Raw genomic sequence first — 25696 nt, 5'->3', positions numbered from 1 at the left:
GGTTAATAGTATAAATATAAGAATGCTCTTCTTTTACAAAGTGCTAAGACTATGGTGATACGCAGGAAAATTACAACTAACATAACTATGGACAATAGTTTACAGTAATATTCTTTTTTTTTAAAGATTTATTTTGTCTCCCCTTCCTCCCCACCCCCACCACTTGTCTGTTCTCTGTGTCTATTTGCTATGTGTTGTTCTTCGTCCGCTTCTGTTGTTGTCAGTGGCATGGGAATCTGTGTTTCTTTTGTTGCATCATCTTGTTGTGTCAGCTCTCCGTATGTGCGGCGCCATTCCTGGGCAGGCTGCACTTTCTTTCACGCTGGGCAGCTCTCCTTACAGGGCGCACTCCTTGCGCGTGGGGCTCCCAACTCAGGGGGCACCCCTAGGTGGCACGGCACTCTTTGCGCACATCAGCACTGCACGTGGGCCAGCTCCACACGGGTCAAGGAGGCCCCGGGGTTTGAACCTTGGACCTCCCATGTGGTAGACGGACGCCCTATCCACTGGGCCAAGTCCACTTCCCTACAGTAATAATCTAATATTTTGCAACAATGGCAAGAAGGTATTTTTTAATACTAAGGGACAACAATGGGGAGTGTAAGGTATTATGGAATTTTTCCTTTTAGAGTAATGAAAATGTTCTCAAAGTTACTGAGTGATGGCAGCACAACTCTATGATGAAATCCACTGAGTGTACATTTTGCATGGATTATACAATGCATGGGACTATGTAACACAGGGAAGCCAGTGATGGATGATGGACTGTGGTTAACTAGACAAATATGAGAATGTTTTCTCCTGAATGGTAGCAAATATATAATACTAATACAGGGTGTTAATAATTGGGTGGATTGGGGGAAAATATACCAAATGTAAGATATGGGCTAAATATTACTATAAATATTTTGACAATATTCTTTCATAGTTTGTAACAAAAGTTTCACAGCAATGCACAGTGTTGGTGGTGGGGTGATGTATGGAATCCTTATATGATGATATGAATGTTTGAAAAGTCACAAATTTTATTATACATGTATTGTTTATGTATATTCATTTATGAATGATATACTTTAATAAACTTTTATTTTTTAAAAAGTGAGTCATGGGATTTAACTAAGAAGCATGTCAAAAAGAAAAAAGGGGAGCAGATGCGGCTCAGGCAGATGGGCACCCACCTCCCACATGGGAGGTCCCAGGTTTGGTTCCCAGGGCCTCCTAAAGAAGATGAGCAGACACAGCAAACAGATAGGTGAGGGAGCCATCTCAGGTGGGAGGGGAAAAAAAGGAAAAAGAAGGCAAAGGTCTTCTGCCTACACATTTGAGAAAGGAGAAAACAAAAATAAATATATTATTTGGGTGAAAAAACATACACACAATTTAAAGTTTCAGTTGTTTTTGTAAATAGTTATTTGAATTCAACCACTGGTAAGTTTCTCAAAGCAAGAAGTGATTACAGTCCTTTGCACACAGTAGACACCATATTTGTTAAGGAGAGTGTATTTGTTTAGTTAAGTGAATTCAATTTAATTTGCTATTTCAAATCTAGCAAGCATAACAAAAATATATCAAACAATTTTCTGAGTTTAATGTAGTGCATTTTAGTGATACTAAATAGGTCATAGAAGATTCATGATTTATTTGGAAAGGAGAAGAGAATGAGAGAACCAAATCTCTGCAAATCAAATGAGATAAATGTTATATTTTTGAAAATCATATTGTACAATGATCTAAGAAAATTATGTATATTCAGTATTTAACCTTAAGCATCAAACTGTTGACACTAATCACACTAAATTACTCCAAACTTAGCAGATCCCAGGAATTACGTTCTCAGACTATCACACACAGTTCGTGTATGTGTGTGTGTGCATACAAATTACCTTGAAAAGTTGTTGGCTTTAGTGATCATATACATGTCGCTTCCTCAAAAGGTATTTGACCAAATCTTTTGAGGCAGCTGTCCATTAATACCAATGATAAAATACTACTCACTGAGATGTGCTTAGAATTAAACAATCTTTTTTTATATATAAGTGGCACAATTAATGTAGTACTTGCTGAGCATTAAATGATAATATAAGGCATATATACAGATGCAGTAAGAGTTACACTGATTTCTTTTTAAAGTTTTTTATTGGATCATTTTGAACAGATTCACATTGTGAAAAAAAATGTGCATTTGTGTTGAATTTCAGCTGCTTGGGATACCATTTACACAATTTTACCATGATCCAATCAAATGTCCTTTGTGTACTGGTCAAGGGTATAAATCCCCATTCTTAAGGAAATGATATTCAAAATAAATTTGAAGTCAAGCAGAACCAGTGACTTGGATGTGTCATGTGAGAAGAGAATATTTGCTCTAGAAACTGCCAGCAAGCGGAGAGCAGAAATCAGCCCTGCAGTTCATGAATTTTAAGGTGCATTCAAGTATAAATCACTAAACAGAACACCCTGAACCGACCCACTATTGCAGCCATTCAGCAACGTTCAAGAAGTATTTAGAGCGCCTACTCTGTGTTTGCTGCAGGGCAGCCACGTGACTCCACCTGCTTAGGCTGCTGTGATGGCCAGAGTGAGTGTGCAGCCTTGGTCCCGAGAGAAAGTGTTCAGAGCATTCCTCTTTCAAAATTGCATTGGTAAATGATATTCATATTTAGGAAAGGACACGAAACTACTAATCAGAGAATTTGCCAAAATAATGCTGAACTTTGTCATAGGGGAAAAGGGCTCTTTTTGCCTTGAAAAAGAGCATAATATTTCATACATAGTAGGAAATGTAGCATAAAACCATGTGGTTTTCAATACATGATCATTTTTAACTTTTAGACTGTCTTCATCATGTATGTGTGAAAAGTCCATGTTTTGAATATTAGTTCAATAAAAACTTGAGATCGTAAATATCTCAGCTTCCCTTTTTTCAAACTAGTTTTATTTCATAAAACGAAGTATTTCTCCCATTTTAAAATAGTACACATTTCAATTGCTATTTTTTTTAAAGCAATGAAATAGTGTGATTTATGAAGCTGGCTGTTCCTTCTGATGTCATTCTTAAAAAAAAAAAAAATGCTAGTTTCTTATACCTGACAGAAAATACAATATAAGCAGTGAGAACATGAGCTGAATAGTTTCATCTCAGAGTAAACATGTTGTAGATTATCTCTAACCCTAATCAAATTGTGTTACTGTCCACCTCTGTCTGTACAGTTTTCACGTTTAATCTGCAACCTGCATCCTATTAAATTCTTCTTAGAGTAGGATCTTGAGAATAAATCAATTGAGAAATCACATATTATTTTTAGTACCAGTGAAATTTTAAAGAGTGTTTAATTTTTAAGAGGGCAGACAGAAACAAAAGTTCTCCCAAAAATGAAATTTATCACCATTTAAAGTATATTCTTGGCACTGAAGTGCCCATGCAGTTTCAGTATCTGACCTAAACATTTTTAAATGTATGAACATCTAATTTTGAAAAAAAAAAAGGTAGATTTTTAGAAAGGTTGAAGTGTAGTTTATAGGGTTCAAGTCTAGGGCATAACCTATGAGGTGATCTCACTACAATGATCAGAATTGGTTTCCTCTGTAATTTAGATAACACAAGACCTTGTTTCAGGATCCTGTTAGCCGTAAGTACAATTGACATCATTTCCGTGAATCCAGAGGCAAATCTGGGCGTATTTGAGAGGAGTGATGCGTACAGCCACGTTGTAGTCCTTTTGAACACCCAGGACATCTACCCACTGATGGCCTGAATAGACCGCAATGATTTTGCGCTTCCAGTTATTTTTGTCGGGTTCTTTCAGACGTAGATAGACCCCGGAGCCAGTGGAGCCTGACTCTGCATCGCAGTATTGATAGAGGAGATCACTGGATTCATCGGACACGCTACAAAACCTATAGACCAACTGATTATCCCTATCGCTATCAAATCCGGAGAAGTGGATCATTCCACCCGGGATCTTCTTGATGGTTGGACTGACTCCTAGTTCCATGTATTTCTTTTTGTGAGCCCGTTTCAGCTCCAGAAGAGCATAGTCAAAGTCCAGGGCAGCCTCCCCCATCCCGCCTCTCGCCCAGCCTTTTGGAATGTGGGTTTTCTTGACCCGGGTCCACTGGAAAGAGGGCCTTCCCTCAGCGATTCGCTGGCGCCGGCCAGATTCCTTTCTTCTTCCCTTCTTGCCTCTCTCCTTCAGATTCTCTTTAGTATCCTGTCTCTGGTCACCATCATTAGCTTCTCTCCTGATCCTCTTAGAACCTCTACGTTTCTTGCCACCACCTTTATTCCTCATCTTCAACAATCCTACCCTTAGCTTCTTACTCCCTTTGATATAGTCCTTCCCGTCATGCACGCAGTGGGCAGCTGTTAGAACATGATTAGGGGAAACGAGAATGCCACTGCAGCCTGTGGAGAGCTTCACGGCTGTACTGAAAGGGAAATTGGTTAAGAATCTTTTGTCCAAGATGCTGAACCTGCTGTCCGTGCCATAGACCTGCCTCTTTCTTCTAACTGATGCTCCTTTGGTGGTGATATTTTGAGTCGGTTCTTCAACCATATCTTGAATTTTCACCCTGGTGAAGGTTCGAGTGCAGTTCTCAAAGACAGTCTCATATGAAAGAGAATCCTCCAGTTCAGAAAGGCTGCGAGCTGGGAGTTCTTTTTGGCATTCGATGCCACACACTCTATTTAACACCGTCTTAGGTTCTGCCTCAAAGGTGGGACTGGCGAGGTGGAAAGTCCTTTCACGGACAACCCGGGGTATTCTTCTTAAGTGCCACGTAGCGTCCTGTAGCATTTCAGATCCATCGATGAGGGTCCACGCAGAGGTGAAAAATAGCAACCAAAAGAGTGAGTTTTCCATTTTGCTCTACTTTGTCCTTAAAAACAGAAAAAGAAAGAGAGTCTTTACAATGTTTACTCTTTTTTTAATGTTACTAATCCATTTAGATTTAGGCCTTGGATCCTAAATGTATTGTCATCACAGATAGGACTCCTTATTTTCACTTAGCTTTACTAAGATTTACTACCTGTCAAGTAGGCTCCTACAATATCGTCCTCTGAGAATCAGTGGATCCTTCCCTCAACCCAGCCCTACCCAACTTCCCTCCTCCTCCATCGAATCTCCACTTCCACCTCCCCAGATACATCTGTAGGATGTAAATACCTAGCACAGAGCTCAAAAAATATAATTGGAATACACTGAATTTCCTTGACCCAGAGTTTACAGACCAAGGTGATATGAAGTTGCCATGGAAATCACTAGATCACTTTTTAAAAGCAGTAAATGGGTTCATCTACTACTGACCTGCTTTGAATTTTACAAACAGAACTTGCTGTCATAAAAAGAAAATATACAGCATGGGCCATTTTATGCTAAAGTAAAAAAAAATGTGCTGTGCATCTGTTTAAACAAAATTGTACATGAAGCCACTATCTAAGCAAAATAACATATAAAGATGCTTCATAGTAGGATTTTACTGTATTTTAAAATTAGTTGTGGCGGCAGACTTGGCCCAGTGTTAGGGCATCCGTTTACCATATGGGAGGTCCGCGGTTCAAACCCCGGGCCTCCTTGACCCGTGTGGAGCTGGCCCATGCGCAGTGCTGATGCGCGCAAGGAGTGCCCTGCCATGCAGGGGTGTCCCCCACGTAGGGGAGCCCCACGCGCAAGGAGTGCGCCCGTAAGGAGAGCTGCCCAGGAATGGTGCTGCACACACGGAGAGCTGACACAACAAGATGACGCAACGAAAAGAAACAGAGATTCCCGTGCTGCTGACAACAGAAGCGGACAAAGAAGACACAGCAAATGGACACAGAGAACAGACAACCGGGGGGGGGGGGGAAGGGGAGAGAAATAAATAAATCTTTTAAAATTAATTAATTAATTAAATAAAATTCGTTGTAAGAATGTATGGAGCACAGGGTATGGCTCTGGGGGGATTTGCCACTTGGAAGAACATTGTAATGATTAGATATAGTACCTTTCACCATGGGTCTCATCATCTAAGAACAGTGCCTTTGTGTGGTTTAGAATACTTTCAAGGTTGCCAGCACTTGATAAATTATATAACCCCTCTTTCACTGTTTACAGCACTCTTTTCTTGCTTCTCTGGGCTCACTGGATGTAAATGTATCAATTTATTAGAAATGAAGTTTGTTAACTATTGCTTTGTGGGGGGAAAATGTGGCTGCATTCTGGAGCAGCATTTTAACCTCGGTGTCACTATCATATTTGTGAGTGATCCTCCAAGTCGCTTTTAGCTAATAGTTAAAATACCAAGGCTTACAAATGATTTGTACTTTTTATAAAGCAGTGATGGTTCAAGCTCAGATTGTTAAATTTTTCCTACAGTACTTTCACTCTTAATTGCTTTCTGGTAAGATTTTTTTTGCATTTTGAAACAGAAAGTGAATGAGGAATATTAGAGTGGCCCATAAATCAGGGTACATCCACAGGATCATTTGCACTGGCATAAAGGCAAAAGTCACCTCTCATGCAGAGTTGAATTTGGGCATCCCTTGCTACAACAGAGTTTATTTTGCCATATACAAGTACAGAACTTTATTAATGAACTAACATTCCTTTGATAAAACAAAAGTTTATATTCATTAACTTATTTATTGCACAAACACAATATGTTCAACAAAACATAACCTAATAGTTTGAACTATCCTACATTTGAAAATATTAAGTAAACAGAATAATCTTTATCATGACTTGGCATCAACAAAATCATATAGATAGAGAAGTTTTGCAATTTCCTTTTTTTTTTCATTTACTCACACTTGCATGCTAAGCAAAGGTGATTCTGTTGAATATTACATTGTAATGCTTCCTAAACAGCTTGTAATTTGTTTTATATGGGGGCCAAGGCACTCTTTCGTAGAGAGCGATGGACATTGTCAGAAAAAATCAATAAGGAACATACTTCAGAAAACTCTTCATGTCAATATTTTCTAATCATTGTCACAGCAAATTTTAAAAGCAGTAATTATATTGCATTAGTAATGATTTTGTTGAGCCATTTAGCATTTTCTTTTATCTTCTATGCAATTTTTACAATTAATATTTCATCAATTTTGTTTAATTGGAATGGAGTAAGAAAGGGTAAACAATTCAGCAACTATACTGATCACTTGATGTTTAACTTGGTAGTTTCCAAGATTTAAAAATCTATTATCTCTGCCAAAAAAAAAAAAAGAAAACTACTGAAGATCAGAAATTTACTTGCTACCTCTTAGCTTATCAACAGACCAAATTAGATAATGAAAATGATAGAAATTTTAATCTAGTTGATTGAGTCATAGCAAAATTTCAATCAAGGGAGTTTTTTTGGTGTGGGAAACATTTTTTTGGTTAATTTTTCATTTAGCCCTAAAGATAACAGCTGTCCATTAGGTACTTACTACTGTGTATATGATTTCATCAAAGACTGAAAGTCAGCCGAATAGGCATGTTAAGAGAAACAAAGAATCACATTGTATGTTTTAACACTTGATACTAGTGACCTATGTGTGTGGAGTCATAAATGTGCAAAACGTATTCCTGGGCCAATAGAGGATGTCTAAATCACATGGTACTGCAGTATAGTTTCCCCAGTTAGGTATTATTCTTTTTAGTGCTATTTAATTTAGTCTTGCAACTGTTAGGAATCAGAAAAGCAATTAAGGTTTAGAAAGGCAGAATATAAAAATTAAATAACTGACAAGATGAGATTTTAGTATACAAATCATTGAACTAGAATACTGATATGCTCAAATGTAGGATTTCCCCTACTCTTTACCAAATAAAACATGAGCAATGTACCACAATTCTGTAGCCAGACTTTTAAGACAGTCACATCAGAGTTGAATTGTAATCAACTATAATTTCATTTGTCAACTAAGTATGTAACACTGATTTTTAAATATTAGCAATACTTTTGAAATTTTCAATGCCATCAGTCTGTTTTAAACTAGGTTTGGTACAAAGCAACGACTGGATAGGTGTGGTTTTCCAAATAAGTGTATGCTCAGGTGAACATCTTCAGAAAAAAATGGCTGAGGGCCCAAATCTCGGGTGCCCACCAAAAGGGAACACTGAGCTGGTAGCTCTCAGATCATAGCCCCAGGACCAGCAGTGTCAGCGTCACCTGGGAACATGTTAAAATGCAAATTCTTGGGCCCTACCCCAGACTTCCTGTCAGAAACTCTGCAGATGGGACCCAGCCATATATATTTTAACCAGCACTCGAGGTGATTCTAATGCTTGGTGACATTTGAAGACCACTTCAAATAGTGCAGGAGCTTGAGTCATACACCAGAGAGCATCCAGGGGGGGTTTATTAACCCTGTTTGAAACAGCACATACACCCTTGTCTGCTTCATCACTTCGTAAAAATAAATGCTTTCCCGAACTTTGCTCTTTTACTCTGTCAGCAACTGCTAGTGCTGAATGGTTGAGGCATTTAATAAAGAACAAACATAACTTACTTTTCTAGAAGTGTTTTAATAAGATGTCCGGGAAAAAATCAAATTCAGTAAGCTTGCGTGTAATGCCTCCAGCGCCTCATGCTCCAGATCCTGCAGTGGCACCAGCTCGCCAGCCCTGTCTGCTGCCCTCTGAGGGAGCTCTGTTGCAATGCACCACAGGAGTAACAGTCATGCCCACATCTATCCTTGGGCACAGATGGGCAGAGCCTCATAATATGACCTCAGAATCACAGTAATAAGAGGACATGGGTTTAGTTAGCCTGTCTAATTTGGCCTGTAATTTAGAATTGGACAAATGTTTAAGGACACTGTCTTTTGGAAAATCTAGGTTTGCCTTGTGGTAAAATGTTGATGTAGCATAAAGAGTAGCTTTTACTGCTAGAGCAGCCCATGGTTAGATATAGCCACATATGTGCATTATCCAGAAAGTTCCAATCCATTGCTCTAGAGAAACACTGTCCCAATTGGTGGGGCAGGTATAATATTTTGAAAGCTCTAATGTTCCTCACCTTTTGCCCTCCCCTTCCTTTTTCCTATCTTCCATTATAACTGGGACCTTCCCTGTCACTTTCCAGATGGCTGAGAATTAGGGTTTCAAATTCCAATTTTAGTTAATGAAACTGCAGTTGCAGTCATCACTTTCCACCACAAGCCAGAGTACACATAGTTGATTATGAGTTTTATCCTGGAGACAAACTATGTGGAAGGGAATTAGGAAAGAGGCAAGAATATAATTATATGTAGATGAGTTCTCCCTGATGGAACAGCTATGATCTGATCCTGGCCTATTAATAGAAATGACCACACATAACTAGTTTTTTGTGTTTTTTTTTTTTTGTTTATGGCTTCTTAGAAATGTGATCGCTGCTAGAATTTAGAATATCTGAGTAGCTATAGCATAGTGGTTACGAGCGCAGACCAGGCAGTGAGCAGACTCGGGCTCAAGTCCCATCTTTACCACTAGTCATACGAATTGGGGTAGCCCATTAATCTCCCTAAATTTCAGTTTCCTCATCTGAAAGTAGGAATAATGGTAATCAGTTTGTCATAAGATTATTGTGGAGATTGAATGAGATGATTCACACAGAGAATTACCACTGAGCCCATTGTATAATAAGCAGTCAATAAGTATGTTGTTTTATAACTATTTTCCTACTTAATGGGTGAATTAATATCACTTTAAAGCAGGTTATAATATAAGCCAAAGCTAGAGTACTTTTAGATGTCTAAGAAGTCAATTTTACAGTCAAATTATTTTTATTTCAGGGTCATTTCCAACACACTCTCAAATCCTTTTTCCTTTTCTTTTTTTTTTTTTTCTGTTGTACAAGGACAGCTTCCCTTTAGAGATACCCAAATGAATGCCTTCCTAATTACGCAGTTCTGTATCTGAGGATTTGTAATACACGCTTCTCATTGCTCTTAAGCTTAAGTGTGATTAAACATTACCCAGCCACAGAACATTTATATTGCATTCTGTATGTCTTATTTATAGCCTGGGACTACATTCGGAATTCTGGAACTACATCAAGGCCATCAGCCTAAAATAAAGCAGACTCAATGTCAAAATAATTACTCCAAGGAAGCAATTTACAGTGCAAGGAAAAAATCTAACTTTTGGAGTGAGTCTATAGAGACTTGTATAGAATTTTACTATGACATAACATAATTACACTGTAGTTTTTTTGTTTGGTTTGTTGGTTGCTTTTTTTACCCTGAGAAGTTTATATTCTAGCTCAGTCAGGGAAGGTGGATCAATGAAAGTTTAGATGATTACTCACTATGTTATTTATTTCAAATGAATTCTATTTTCCTGTACATGAAAATGAAAAGGCTAATAACCATTGAGGACCTGCACTGACTTGCTTTCCCTGCCTCAGTGATCAGTCCACACATACCCAGCCCTCTTTCACCTGGCCCCTCTTGTAAGGTGGTTGTCCGAATTCATGTGTACAGTGTTTTGCCATGGGGCAAAAGTTTCTATTAATCCATCAAACATTTTGAGGGGGGTTGGTGTTGGTCAGGGATGATCAGTCACATCAAAGATCCTAACCAGCACCAACCTCTACCCTAAAGTGTATGTTAGGACATAGCAATGATGGCATAACCACTTTTTAAAGCTTGACTGTCCTTTATTTAGCTAGCCATGAGTTCAATCACTTGTCCCTCCCAACACCACTGCCCACATCGACATTTAAACACAAACCTAATTATGAAGCATGCACCAGCCCTCTCTTCTCTTTTCCTCCATTTTTGCTCTTTGCCCGTTCAGTGAAGATTGACACACAACAGATTGACATTGTGACCTGGCCCAAATGTTCTAAATAACTGCAAAGAGAAGTGATGGCTTAGACAACAGGCCAAAAGCAGGAGATGGAGAAAATCATCAGGAAGAATAAACAGGTGTAAAATGGACATTAAAGAAACGGGTTATACTTTGGAGAACACTTGTATTAGGGTATATTTTGGAGAACACTTTATTAATATAAGAACAGGCAGTATCATAACTTAGGAGTAGATGCAAAGAAGAATAGATATTTTACAAAGTACACATCCTGGCCCACTTTAAGCACTTACTGGATGTTCATCACTGACTGGAGAATTGAATAAAAGTGACATTTAAGCTAAAAAAATATATAGTGTCCAAAACCACAACGAGACACCATTTTACAACCACCAGGATGGTTAGTGTTAAAAACATAGAAAATAAGTGTTAACAAGAAGGTGGAGAAATTCTGAACCCTCATGCACTGCTGGTGGGAATGTAAAATGCTGCAGCTGCTGTGGAAAACAGTTTGGTGGTTTCTCAAAAGATTAAACATAGGATTACCTTGACCCATCAAGCCTACTTCTAGATATATACTCAAAAGAATTGAAAACAGGGACTCAGAGAGATAATTGTGTACCAATGTTCATAGCAGATTTATTTCCAATAGCTAAAAACTAGAAATCTTAGAGTCCATCAACAGATAAATGTATAAACAAAATGTGGTATATGCATACAATGGATTATTCAGCCATAAAAAGGAATGAAGTTCTGAGACATGCTACAACATAGACAAACCTTGAAATAACTATGCTGAATGAAGTTAGGTAGGACCAAAAAGACAAGGATTATTGAATTTCACCCATATGGAATAACCAGAATAAGCAAATTCACAGAGACCGAGAGTAGATGACAGATCACCAGCAGCTGCAGTTATAGGTTAATGGGCGCAGAGTTTCTGTTTGGGATGATGACAAAATTTTGGTAAGGGGTGGTGGTGACAGTTGTACAACATTGAAAATGTAATTAATACCACTGAATTGAACACTTAAAAATGGTTAAGATGGCTAATTTTATGTTATATGTTACCATAATAATTTTTTTAACTCCAAAAAAGAATATGGAATCACAGTGTTAACATAAAATAAAAGTGTTAGTGACATAATGAAGATGGAGAGTTAAAACTGGGGTGTTTCCATGATTATGGAGGCAGTGGGCTTTGAAGCCAAACCAACTTAAACTTGCCACTTATTAGCAGTGTGATTTTGTTAAGGTTATTAATCTCTCTGAACTTTAATTTGCACATTTGTTAAATCTAGATTAAATATTTTAGAGTATTTTTGTGAGAATATATTATATGTGTGTGTGTATATAAACAATGCCCAAAGTGCAGTAAGCACAAATGGCAGCAATTATTATCATCATCATCATCATTATCTTCAAACAGTGGGAGTTAACATTTATGTATATATTTCTAAATTATTTTATGCCTCTCTTACTGCTGTGTATCTTACTGTGGTATGCCAAATAATGGCACCAAAATGTCCACATCCTAATCTCCAGAACCTGTGACTATGTTCTTTCCATGGGAAAAGGAACTTTGCAAGTGTGATTAAATTAGGGGGTTTGAGATGAGAGCATCCCGGGTTATCCAGGTGGGCCCAGTGTAGTCATGAGGGTCCTTATTAGAGGAAAGCAGGAGGGTCAGAGGGTAAGGAGGAGAAGTGAAGACGGAAGCAGAGGTCGGAGGGATGTGGCCATGACCCAAGGAAAAAGACAAGGAACCTCCCCTAAGTCTTCAGAAGGAATGCAGTCCTGCTGACACATTTTAGACCCCTGATTTTTAGAACTGTAAGATAATAGATTTATGTTGGTTTAGGCCACCAACTTTTAATAATTTGCTACAGAAGCAATAGTATACCTATAAAGTATCTAGTTTCTAAAATTGTCTGCCATGGATGTTTAGAAGGAATTAGTAGGAAGTCATAGAAAGTGGAAAAGAATGTTTCTCCAACTTTTCAAAAAATGAAAATTTTCATTTTATGGAAAATTATATAAACATGCAATTTTAGAGCTGAAAAGAGAAGATCATGATACAACTTCAGGGTGATATGGGGTAGAAACACTAGAAAGAAACAGAAGTGAGGCTGTAATGATAAATTCATTTGTTCATTCAACAATGCATACTGAGTACTACTACGTTATTTGTCATTTCAAAACCCCTTTCCTTTTTTAAGAATCTCTCTGGCAGGCCTTCTTAGCTATTGGATTTGACGACAAGGTTTGTAAGATCTCTTCCAGCTCTAAAGTCCCAGATTAAACCACAAGGAGAATACACAAGTAAGTGATCCGCAAGAAGCTGCAATTTCTAGCCCTCTGGGTAGCAACTTGCCTGCTATCCTCTTTGCTACCACTAGATGGCAGAAGTAGCTTAGTGATTGCAAATCTAACATTGTGCATTTAAATTGTTTACATTTTCTCAGCTGTGAAATAGGTTTTATTTTAAAAGCATTTGTGATTCAGCAGGAGAGAAAGTCTAACTGGCTATTACTATACTAAATGGTTTCCACATATGGAATTTGTCACATTTAGAAAACCCACCTACAGTCCACAGAGTCCATCCTGATGAAATGCAGCCAGACAACTTTCTGGCAGGTGGTTTTCCAAAACTGTTACAGAGCTAGCACATTTCCATCATGACCTACAGCACTGCTAAATAGTCCCCCAAATGCTCTGCAATTCATTTCAGCACACTAAGGAAAATCTTGAGCCTGCCAAATATTTCATATATGTTTATCAAATATTCTATAATCCATTACTGAAGAATAAGCTCTCTGATGATTCTATGCCAAAAATAAATGGCAAAAAAGTTCACTGACTGTGTGCCAATCTCTATTTAAAATATCATATCCATTGCACTATTTTCAAATTTAGTTTCAAGAATGGAGACAAAGTAATGTCTGCTTAAAAACCTTGGCAGTACTTGAGGGAAAGGAAGATGGTAACGTTACACATTTGATTATTTTACAGCAACCCAGAACTTCTGTTTCTCATCACAATAAAAAAAATAAAGCCTCCCTTTGTTTTTTAAGCTATTTTCCCAGGACAAGTATATCACAATTTATGAAATGAATTGCTGTATGTAAATCAAATTTGCGTAAATGTCACTAAGGGAGACTCAAGGGAACTCTGCTGGCTCCTTCAAAAACTGACTGGCTTATGAAGTGCACAGCATAAGGCTCCTGACTTATCTTTATATCTTTAAAGTTGGGCTGTGAAAGCAAAGAATGTCTATAAAAGTATTAGGTTTGCTACTTTTCAGCTTTAAACCATCTTATGATCACAAAGTTTTTAACTTTAATGGTTTTACCTTCTTGCAACTTTTTTTTTTCATTTTTAGTTAAGCAAAGTTATAAAATAATGACTTGTGTACCATTAGTTTGACTTTGCTATTTTCTAACCTCCCTGCATCTCACATTTTCTGCCACCTTCCCCCATCTGCAAAGTGAACTCAGTGCCATGTAAGGTATTCTATGAGTCTAATCCTACTGTGTTAAAAATCCTACTAGTATACTTGCCTTGGTTATTTGAGGATTGGGAAGAGAAAGAGAAATGATTTACTCAAAAGGGAAAATTAACCCACACTAGAAATTGTTTAATATATAGTGAGAACCTACTATGTGCCAGCACTATGCTAAGCAATCTCACATATAAAAACATTAAAAAGATTCTTAAAAGTGTACAGGTTTCTGTGCTGTCAGAAAACAAAATGTGGCTGGCATGCATATTCAACCCCTTGCCACACTAAAGGAACTCCTCTAATATTTCCTAATAAAAACAAAATTCCATATGATGCTTGGTCACTACTTTCAAGTCTAGATGTCTTATTTGGCTGAACTTTTAACTGTCTTCTAAATGACAAACCACTCTAATCATAATTCTCTAGGCAGCAAAATAATAACTTTCATAATTATTTTTAGAGACAAATATACTTAGGATAAAATGAAAATTAATTTCATGCATTAGAAGGGTTGATAAAAGAAGGCAAAAACCCTAAATATGACCTGCAGCTTCTTTTCAAATAATTGTGGTGTAAAAAAGACAAGCATCAAGCAGGAACATTTCTCCAACTTTTCAAAAAATGTTTTATTACAGAAAATCCTACACAAATGGAGAAAGAAAAATACAATAAGCCCCATGGGCCCATCATTCAGCTTCAGCAATCATCAATATTTTGCTTTACCCCATCCCCATTTATTTTGCTACAGTATTTTAAAGGCAGCCCAAGACTTTTCATTTCATCCCACCCACCACCCTTTTTAAAAATGCTTTGCACTGCTCCTTTTGCTGACCCAGACAGCATGTTGATAAAAGGGAGAGAAAGGGGGAGGGGATGTTAAGAGAGAGCCAGCTTTCATAGTACCCTGCCAAAGGGACTTTTCAACAAGAGGTTTTCCAGGAATCAGTTTTACACCTTTTTCAATGGCATGTTATTATTCATAAAAAACAAAGAGGGCCCTTCTGGTACTGCTTAAAAAGAAAGAATTCCATTTATATTCCAATGCAAACCTTGTTGCTGTTAATTAAACCGTGCAAAAGCCGATAGAATTGCCCATAGGAGGGCCAGTAAGTTTCTTTGAAGTCTGGAAGTACCGACTTTGCTCCCTATCTTTGGACCGCTGCCAAGAAGCGCTGCTCGGGTGGGTCCTAACTTTTTCAAAGAAACTTCCAAGCTCTAGGGTCTCTCCCCATCCCGGGGTGGGGAGGGGAGTCTCCATCCTTACCTGCGAAGTTTAGTCGGTCCCGGGGGGCGCTGCCCAGTCGGGATCAAAGAGCCCCGGAGGCAGTCACCAGAGGAGGGACGGCGGGCGGGGGCGCTGCCGCTGGAGCCTCGCGCAGGGCTGGAGCGCGCGGCCGCCCCGCCTCGCTGGCCACCGCCGCCCCGAGCTCGCCGCAGGACTGCGGGGGAGGCCGGAGCCGCGCCGCCGCCGCGGCCGCGAGGTGGGAGGGGAAAGGGGGCGGTGACGCCCGGCGGACCGCGCGGCGGGGAGGGAGGCGAAGGGGAGGGGGGGAAGACGCCCGACGCGAAGGGGGGGAGCAGCAAGCCCACGCGCGGCCGGAGGGGGTTTCCTTGGAATCGCGGGGCGCAAGAGGCAACCTAGTACCCCAGTATCCCTGCCCTCAAGGGAATTAACTAGGCATTCGGAAATTTAATGAGTTCCCAAGAAATGTCTGCCCCTAGGATAGTATGCATCCCCAAAATAGTCTCAAGGAAATTCTCTAAAGTGGGGGTGCAGGGACGGGGGAGGGGGGCCGACGCGCGGGATTTGTTCCTTATGAGTCTTATTCTGCTCGGCTTGCAGTTTTGACCCCGGCCGTCGAGAAGAACCAAGCGCGTTTTCCTCACCCCAACCCAAGCCATACTTTTTTGGGGACCTCGCTCCCCAGGATACAGCCTCCCGGGCTGTCGGCGCCTGCGGCCCTAGTGGTCCCGAAAGCGGATGTTGTCGTGAGCCTCCTTGGCGACCTCCAGGGGGCGCGCGTCAGTCTCCGTCTGTCGGTGGAGCGCTGGTGTGGACTTTTTCTGCTTTGGAGACTTACTTTAAGATCCTTTCCCATGCGAGTCACACCAGAATTCTAACTATCATTTCTCTCTTCGTCCCTTTCATTCACCTCATTAGAAGTGCTTCTTTGGAGTGACGAAGGGAGCTTCGTTTATTCAACATTTACTGAGTTTCTACTGGGGGGGGCAAGTTGGGAGCAAGATGCACTTGATACATGATGAGTAAGAAAACTCGGCCATGGCCTCAAGGCAGGGAGATCAAGTAAATGCACGAGTATTTATAACACAAGATCTTAGCGTATCCCATAATAACACTTGTTTCGTTGGTGAGTTAGTGCATTTCTCAGGTTTCTATGTGATTTGCTTTTAACACAATGAGATCAAACCACATGCAATTTTGTATACTGCTTTTCTCACTCGGCGTTTTCATATAAGCATTTAATTAGAATCTGTCCATATAATTAGAATCTGTTGATAATTTTTATGTCTTGTAGTACAATTAGTTCTCCGATTCTCCAACTAGATTATGATCTTCATCTGCATATTTGAATTCTCAATGACTACCACAGAGGCTGACAGATGATGGGTGTTGGTTATGTGCTAAAATAATTGACAGGAATTATTAGAATTGCGTATGAGAAACCAAGGACAGAAATAAAGCAAGACGGGAGGGAGGGAGAAGGGAGGGAAAGAAAGAAAAAAAAGAAGGAAGGGAAGAAAAAGAAGCTCAGAGAGGGAAGATATTATCTCAAGTTTGGGGCATCCAGGAAGGCTTCTTGGAAAATTTACTAGTCAAGTGGAGTGTGGGGAAATCATAGTGAAAGCCCAGAACTCAGAAGTGTTGTCTGACACTAAATATCTGTGTGCCCTGGGACTCAGCTTCTTTATCAGTAAATTGAGAAGGCTGGGCTGGAGAAGTTCTATGTCAGTACCTCTCAAATATTTGGGGGATTCTAAGGTTACATAAATCCAGAAGAATTTGGTGTGGGTTCAGGTGTGATTCCCTTAATTCAATCAACATCACACAGAACAGACGTCAGGTGTCCTCACATTTTGCACAGCCCCTTCTGGAGTTATTTACTCCAGGGTCCCTCCTGCACTCTGTTTCTGGATCTGTGCCTGGTTGACTCAGCATCAATTTGACTTTTTTTTTTATTTAAAGCTTTAGCACATTTGACCCTGGGGCCTATTATTTACTGCTTCTCTAGTTCCAGGATTCCAACTTCCATTAACCAGGATTCCTTCTCCTGGCCCAGTCCTGCCTCTCAGGTTTTCTGCAGTCCTACACTGACGATTCAGACACCTCAGATCCGACAATATCACAAAAGGGTCAATTCCCATTCCATCAAGGTCCCCATTCCAGTCCAGTTATGATGGTCCTGTGATTTTCCAATGTTCCCCAACCAGCTTTCACATGGGAATGAACACTGTACCCTATGACTGCTAACATTTTAGGAAGTAATGCATTGCAATGCAATGTTGTTATCTGTTTTTAAAATAACACTAATAAAGTTTTGAGCCCTCTTTCCACAATTCTTCTAAACTTGGTCTCCAAATCTTGTCACTTTCATGACCAAAGGTTTTATCAAATTGTTTTTAATTCAGCCCAAGCCCTCTACTCATGCACTGACAGGATTCATTAACAACCACCTTGTGGTGGTCCCAGCTTAATGGGGGCATTTGTATATCGCTCTAGAAATGGATCTAAGAGGGTTTGGACACCTCTCTTCTCACATTTCAGGTCATTAGAGGTAAGTGGCCTCAGTAGAAGAGAAGTGGTGACCCTGTCAGGTCTGGCTATGACTAAGGCTCTACCACTGAGTTTTTTCCTAAACTTGATTTCCCAATAGAACCTCTCCCTTTTCAGGGCTAAATCTTTTCTCTCATGGAAATGTACTTGTAATTTTTTAGCCATAGAAATATAGGAAGAGAAGATGCTTCATGGTCCATGGTCAAGGTCTAAGTGATGACTCAACCTTGTAGGAGCTCTGGGATATGACATTCTATGACTGGAATCTTCCCTGTTGACTTTTAACCCCAGGGTTGCTCATTGGGTCATATGCAGGGAACTACTGGCTCTGTAATCTTTAAAAATCCAAGGTCCCTTGGTTAAGATAGAATGAGAAGGTAAAGCAAATGTCATGATAAGAAAAATTAAAAGGAAGGTGGGAGTTATCCTCAGAATAGATTTACACTGCTAGAAGCCACCCATGATCAGGTAATTTGAAGAATATTTGCTGGCTCTCCACAAACCTGCTAATCACTGACTTTCTCCATCTTTCTTTGTGGCTCAAGGAGGAGCAATGATGTGTTCCCCAAAGTATTGTGAAAATTGGGTCTCTTCATGCAGCCGTGGAGTCCCTGCCCCTTCCTGCATGTTGGGCCTGCCGTGTAGCGAGGCAGCACTCCTCTGTATGCCCGCACTGAGCCTGGGCACTAGTCACCCTCTTGGAATTATTTGTTTCATGTCTGCTTCCCCGAATGGGACTGTGAGACCCTCACGAGCAACAAAATTTTTATATCCCCAGTATTAGGTGCAAAACCTGGAATTAGATATTTAATGAATGTTACTTGAGAAAGTGAAAGGGTATTAACAATGGACCAGAATTGAGGCAATCTCTAGCACACTCATCTGTAGTTTAGCTAGAGTAGGGGAAATGAGAAGAAACTGGATTCCCACAGAAATCACTGAGGCTTGACCTAGAGCCATTACAAATAAGTGTGAATAAGGAATCTGAAGGGGACTTGAACTCCGGGGAATGCAACCAAGACTAAAACACTGAGCCCCAAACCAGAAGGTCTCCCAGAAACAGGATTCATGGGGTCTTGCTGGAGTATAGAGACTCTTGTAAATCTCAAGTCAAGGGTTTGCCCAAGTGTATTCCAAAGACAGTTTTTGTGTAGTGGGAGAAAAAAAGAAACAAAGTGAATACATGTATACCTGTCAAAGGAAAATGGTTGACTAGGCTGCAGTACATCCAAACTCTGCTGCCAAATTATGCTGCCATTAGCAGGAGGAAGTCAGATCCAAAACAACCACCTTGGAGGGATTTCCTCAGAGTGCGAATCACTGAAATGCACTGAGAAACAAACAAACAAACAAAAAACAAACAAAAAAAGATGACCCTATTAATATAAACCCAACAACTGTAAAACTATATATATGTAAATGTACATATATATGTTTAATTATGATTATGTGAACATAGGAAAAGATATGGAAAGCATTATTGATAAAATGTGGAAAGAAATGGGAAGAAGGAGGTAGGAGATATATCTCCATTAAAAAAGTTGTCCTTGAGGGAGAAGGTGTAGCTCAGTGGTTGAGCACCTGCTCCACATGTATGAAGTTCCTGGTACTTCCTGGGGTGGGGGGGCAGGGAGCTGCCTTTGAATTTTTAAAGCATGCTCATGATCTATTTTTTTGTGAAACTGTATATGGTGTATAAGCATAAGGAAGATATGAGATGCTCATATGACTGAGGAATTATGATTGTAATTTTCTCATATTTTATGGAGTATTTGTAAAATCGGTAAAAGAAAAATACAATAGATCTATTTTCATTGAAGACATCCATAAATCAAGGTATTATTTTTTTAATCATTTCAACCTTCCTTTCATATTAGATTTAAGTACTGGCTTAGCTATGCACCAGACCGGGTGAACTCAGGCAGTTTACTTAATCTCTCAGACTGATTTTTTTTTTTTTAATTTGTAAAATGGGAATGATAATCTCAACCCTGGAAGGTTGTTAGGATCAAATACAAGAATATCAGTATAGCACCTGGTAAGTAGTAAACTCTCTACAAATGGAAGCTACTGTTTTTAGCACTCATAGAGCAACTCTGTCTGCTCACAGGAGTGACATGATTGGGGATTTCAGCCAAGGCCTGAAGTCCACTGATACTTTTCAGTCCCGTTCCGGGGATAATGGTCCTCTCCCCTTTTCTTTCAACTGTAATCAGTGACTTGAAGCCAGGGGAGGAGGTCTGGGCCAGTGTCCAGTGAGCAGACATCAGGGCTGGCACAAAGTTTTCTTCTCATCCAATTTTTAGCTGGCCTGACTTCTTAGTTTAGAACTTACCATCAAATTCAAAGGATGTTTTCAAAGCTCCTGATCACATTTACTTCAACAAGTAAAAGGTTTGGGGTATTTTTTTCTTTTGTTGGTTTGGTTTTTGTCTTGCTATGCTCATAATGTTAAAAAAAAAAAATGTCCAGGGCATTTAAACAAACATGGGGTTTGGGTGTGATATAATTGCTAAGTACTAGGTAACTAGCTAATGTGTTTTCAGAGCTGTCCCTCTCTCCTAGCACCACCAAAATATAATAAAAACTAATTTGAACTTTTGACACAAATATGAAATACTAAAAACACTTTATATTTACGTATTTTAGTGTCTATAATCCTGGAGAAACCAGAGACACTAACATATTTCAGGTAAAGCTGTGCTAAATTGACACTAAAGTTGCTTGATATACTTCAGGTTCCGTTTTAGCCAAGAAATTCCACAATAAGACTGCATAGAACTTAAGCATTCAATTTGTTATCTAATTCTGAATTCTCTGTTTTATTTCTAAACCATCATATCACTGGTATATGAAAAGTATATAAATTTAAATCCCAATCAGTTGAAAGTTTCCTTCAAGGGTTGGATCAGAGATCACCATAAATTAGAAACAGAGTCTATGCTAGTGCAGACTTTTTCAAAAGCTCTTGTAACTGTGAGTTAGACTTCGGGTGTTCCTTGAATTTATTTTTTCATGTTATATTCATGTGAGAATTTTATTTCTGTATAAAGATTCCTTCTTTCCCATATCTAAATTAGACTTTTGTCTTCTTCAAACAGCAGAGCATTTGCAATATTCTAGGGGAAAAAAACACCTTTCTATGTGGTCACTTATGGATTAAAGTTCTCCATTTGGTTTACCATGATTAATATAAGGAAAGAATTAACATTTACTGAGTTTTTTATAATGCCCCAGGCTTTGTTCTAAATCAGTGTTTCTCAACTTGAACTCCTTAGATGTTTGAACTGGCTAATTCTCTGTTGTGTGAGACAGTCCTGTGCATTGTAGAAAGTTTACTAGCAACCCTGGACCTACCCGCCAGTGCCAGTAGCACGCCCCACAATTGTGACAGCGAAAATTGTCAAAATATTGCCAAATGTCTCTCAGAGGGCAAAATCACCCCAGTTTAGAAGCACTGCTCTAAACACGTTTACACAGGTAATTTACGTGCACTTCATGACAGAGACTCCCAGGGTTTAAGTACTTCTTTCCAAGGTCACAGAGTTGGTAAATGGGTTCCTGGGATTCAAATGCCAGTTGGTGTAATTCCGAAGCTCCTTCCCTTTTAGATGTTATGCTGCAAAAAATAAAAATGAAAATGAAAAAGAAGTGAAATGTGACTTAGGATCAACGTTTCTTAAACATAAAGGTCAATCAGAGTGCTATTCCTAAAACTTTTCTGTATCTTCAAACCTCATCCTGTCCCCATGAACTGGTTGCCACTGCCACCAACCCCTAGTCAACCCCCCAACCAATATCTCATTCTTCCCTGAGAGCATTAAAACTGTCTGAAATTAGGTTTTTCAGTTTTTCCCTCTCCAACTAAAAAAATTTTGACACCTAACCCATCTTTTAGCATCCCTCTCTATGGCCCACCTCTCTGCCCTTTTGACGGTACTCCTTTGATTTTGCTTCATGAATTACTTTCATTACAAATCTTCAGTCCTTTCCAACTGCGAACATGCTTATTCCCCACTTCCTCAAATCCCTTTGATCTGAAGCTGCTTTGTATGTGAGCTCAATTGCCTCCTTCTCCATGAAGCCAGCTCTAAAATCTCACACCCTCTTCTGGTCTTGCTCTTACAGCCCTCATGTGATGGTGGTGGAAATGTTGAAATTTCTGCAGTGTGAGGACAAGAACCTTCCCTTTTACACTGTTACATTCCTCAAAGTACACAATATATGGAACATAATGAATGATTAAACTGATTGTAATGAAATCTCAAACCCTTTCTCTAAATAAGGCTAGAAAAAACAACCGAAAACTATATATTCAACAATAAATATTTCCTTTTGATATTTCTGAACTTGGATGTTTGAATTTGAACTTTGCTTATTAAAAACATTCTTTTTTCGGTAAAGCAGTTTTCACATAAAATTTTTTTCCCCCAGAGTTGCAGTAATGAATAACAGGAATGCAGAAACCTGTAGCTTTGTTTATGGAAATGTAAAACCAAAGTTATCATTTCCCAAATCCAAGTGGTGATAAACAGACATATGGTGAGTTGTTGACGGGCACTTTTTCGTTTGCGTACAAATGTAACACCTCCACTCCCACTCTATATTTCCTAGTATGCCCTTAAAAATGTGAATGTTAAAAAAAAAAAAAAAGCTGTATTATGTGTCTACTTAGATTTTTAAGTCAATAATAGAAAACAAAAGGGTTCAGAGGGAGAAAGTTTCTGATGTTAGTGAAAAACAGTTATATTGGATGGAATTTTGACCTTTAGGCTAAACACCAGAAAGTGAGTTTTAAAACAGAAACATATTTTTAGGGAATTATAAAGAGTTTTTAAAAACTCAGTGGGGATTTACCACTGCTTGTTTTTTTAAAGAACTTCAACAATACTCATAACTGTCTAAATTAAAGAGAAAAAATTACCCACAATCATAAAAACACCACCAATAAAATCCATTTAATTTGTTCCTGTATCTACAGTCCTTGTCTCTATACATTTATAATTTTTTAAATATTTTATTGCAAAAGTTTTCAAACATACAAAAAGTTGAAATGATTTTACAGTAAACACCAAAATACCCACCACTTAGTCTACAGTTAACATTTTTCTGTATTTGATTGATCACATATCTTTCTGCTGTTGGATTTTCTCTAGGTTCTTGGCTAAGCTACAAGAAATGAATTTCAAAAGCAAGCCAGGTTAGTTAGGCCAGTAATGTGTTAAAGAAGAGAGGGAAGAGAAATGGGAGAAAATAATAGATCATGGGTTCCAGGTAGAGTGGAAGGGACTAAAAGTAATAAAGAGGACCGATTTACAGACTACAATTCCTCATTACAGATTACAAATTCCCAGATTGTCTTGTGCCCTGATCCAAGCTGGGGGCAGGTGGAGGGGGCGGGGCGGGGCGGGCCAGGGTTGAGGGAAGTAGGCCAGAATAGGGGATAGAAAGCAAGAACAGGAGTGTAGCAGTTTGATATAGTTATGACTTCCAAAAATAGAAATTGGATTATGTTTGTAATCTGGTCTGTATCTGGGCATGATTAAGTTATGAGTAGGGCTTTGATTGGGCCACATCATTAGGGCTTTGAGTCCCCACCCCTCAAGGGATGGCAAAGGACAGAGCTGAGGGTTTTCTGATGTTGGAGTTTGATGATGAAGCCTTAAGCCAGAGCCCTGGGAAGAGAGGAACACTAAGCCTGGAAAGAAGCAAGCCCTGGGAAGAGAGGAACCCAGGAAGCCTAAACCCTCATAGACGTTAGCAGCCATCTTGCTCCAACATGGGAAAATAGACGTAGGTGAAGGAAGTAACTTATGCTTTATGGCTGGTATCTGTAAGCTCCTACCCCAAATAAACACACTTTATAAAAACCAACCAATTTCTGGTATTCTGCATCAGCACCCCTTTGGCTGACTAATACAAGGAGTCAAAAGGCAAGAGAGGGTCAGGTCAGCCTTTGTGTTCGCTTTTTGAACCATTAATTATTCTGCCCCTTTGCTAATGCCAGAGGAGGAGGCCCAGCTGTTTGCTGTTTTGATTGATTACCCCACCCATCAATCCCCTGGGAGAGCCCAATGATAAGGTCCCTGGAGATTATCCGGGGCTTCTCCTGGCTTCTGGAGGAAATCTCATTCTGAATGGGGGGTCTCACAGGTTCCTCCAGCAGCCATCTTGTTGGGTATCCATGGTCACGTGGATTTTCCTGCCAGGTTCCAGATCCGTCTATTGATTCCCTATTTTATTGGCTTGCCTCATATCCATTTTTTCATCCCTCTATCCATCTTATTTTTTATACACTGCAAAGTAAGTTGCAGACCTCTAAAAATGCTACAAATAGCATTATTTATAACTTAAAACAGAGTAATGGTATAGATACATTCTGTTTACTTTTCCACTGAATAGTAAACTATTTTTCCTTGATGCTTTATAAATTTAATGTTTAAAAACGAATACTCTTATGAAAGTTTACCTCATAACTTACTTAACCCTTCCTCTACAGTTGGAACATAAGTTCTTAGCAGTTTTTCACTTTCATAAATAACACTACAACAAATTTCTTTTAGTATCACTACTGGTAATAGTATTGCCTCAAAGTATTCCAGGAACAATGTAATCAGCCAGAAGGAGAGGGAATGGAATGGGTGGTAGTGGGTGGCTATCGTTTCAAATCATAAACCAGGAACTCAAGGTCAGTCTAGACTGCCTGGTTTGATATGGCCAGGGAAATGGTGAGAGGGAAGTAGAGAACGTGCCTATCTGGTTGGTGGAGAAAGATTACAGGAGTTTCTGAGCAGAGGCAATGCAGTGTTGGATGGAAGCCTGCTGTTTCCAGATGCCCAGGGGAAAGAGTAGGCAAGAAAAAATAAAGGGATTAGACCCCAAAACAAATTGGATGAGATTTGTGCAAAACTCCACTCCTAACATGACTGAAATTAACTCCAAAAACAAAGGCCAAAAAAAGCTTGCAAGATCGGATGCTTTTGGGGGCTCTGACCTCATCATAAACACATCCCTAGGCCTAAAGCAGCAAGATAAATTCCAGATCCTCCCAGGAGTGAAGCTGGGATTCCTAATTTATAGCTAGGCTTGGCCTAGATAGAAGTGGCCCAGAAATTGAGGCTGGGCTGAACAATCAAATTTTTTAGCACCAGTGGCAAAACAGGGCTGAGAAAGGCAAGGACAGATTCTAAGTAGGTACATTTTTCTTCTTCTATTAATAGATTATTTCTTTCAGACAAATTTCTAGAAGCAGGTAAAAGAATGACATGTTTATACTTTTTAATATAAATATTACTTTCAAATAGTTTGGTGCCAGTGTACACATATAGGTAGAGTCTGAATGTGCTATTTTAACCATAAACTCACCAGCTTTGGCTTTTATCATTTAAATTTGTTTGCTAATTTTGCATGTAAAAATATATTTATTCAATTATTTTTAAAATACAACTAATATTTACTGGGTGCTTTGTATGTTTTAGGCTAAGTGCTAGGGAGTGAAGATATAGACATGAATAACATGGAATCTTCTTGTTTTACCATGATTTTATTTCATTATTGTTGACATGAAACAGTTTTCCAACTACTTCCAAACTCCTTTGCCTCTTATGTCAATTAGTTATTTGTATATTTTATCAACTTATCTGT

The 25696-nt window shown here is 39.1% G+C and overlaps 1 protein-coding gene across 4 annotated transcripts in view; it reads right to left on the bottom strand.

The window, feature by feature from the left end:
* Window positions 1–1069: 1069 nt before the first annotated feature.
* The window catches only part of PRSS35 (serine protease 35), a 101968-nt gene continuing 77341 nt past the window's right edge, over window positions 1070–25696 (bottom strand). The window contains exons 1-3 of one of the 4 annotated variants that reach the window (XM_058307096.2): window positions 15524–15723; window positions 3607–4878; window positions 1070–1313 (exon numbers count right to left, since the gene is read on the bottom strand). In XM_058307096.2, coding sequence (XP_058163079.1) covers window positions 3624–4862 — 1239 coding nt within the window. In that variant the 5' untranslated portion in view covers window positions 4863–4878; window positions 15524–15723 and the 3' untranslated portion in view covers window positions 1070–1313; window positions 3607–3623. The other 3 variants (XM_058307093.2, XM_058307092.2, XM_058307094.2) reach the window with 3 other exon arrangements.

Source organism: Dasypus novemcinctus, chromosome 11 (assembly GCF_030445035.2).
Source record: "Dasypus novemcinctus isolate mDasNov1 chromosome 11, mDasNov1.1.hap2, whole genome shotgun sequence".
Taxonomy (NCBI): domain Eukaryota; kingdom Metazoa; phylum Chordata; class Mammalia; order Cingulata; family Dasypodidae; genus Dasypus; species Dasypus novemcinctus.
This window is presented reverse-complemented; position numbering and strand designations above follow the sequence as displayed.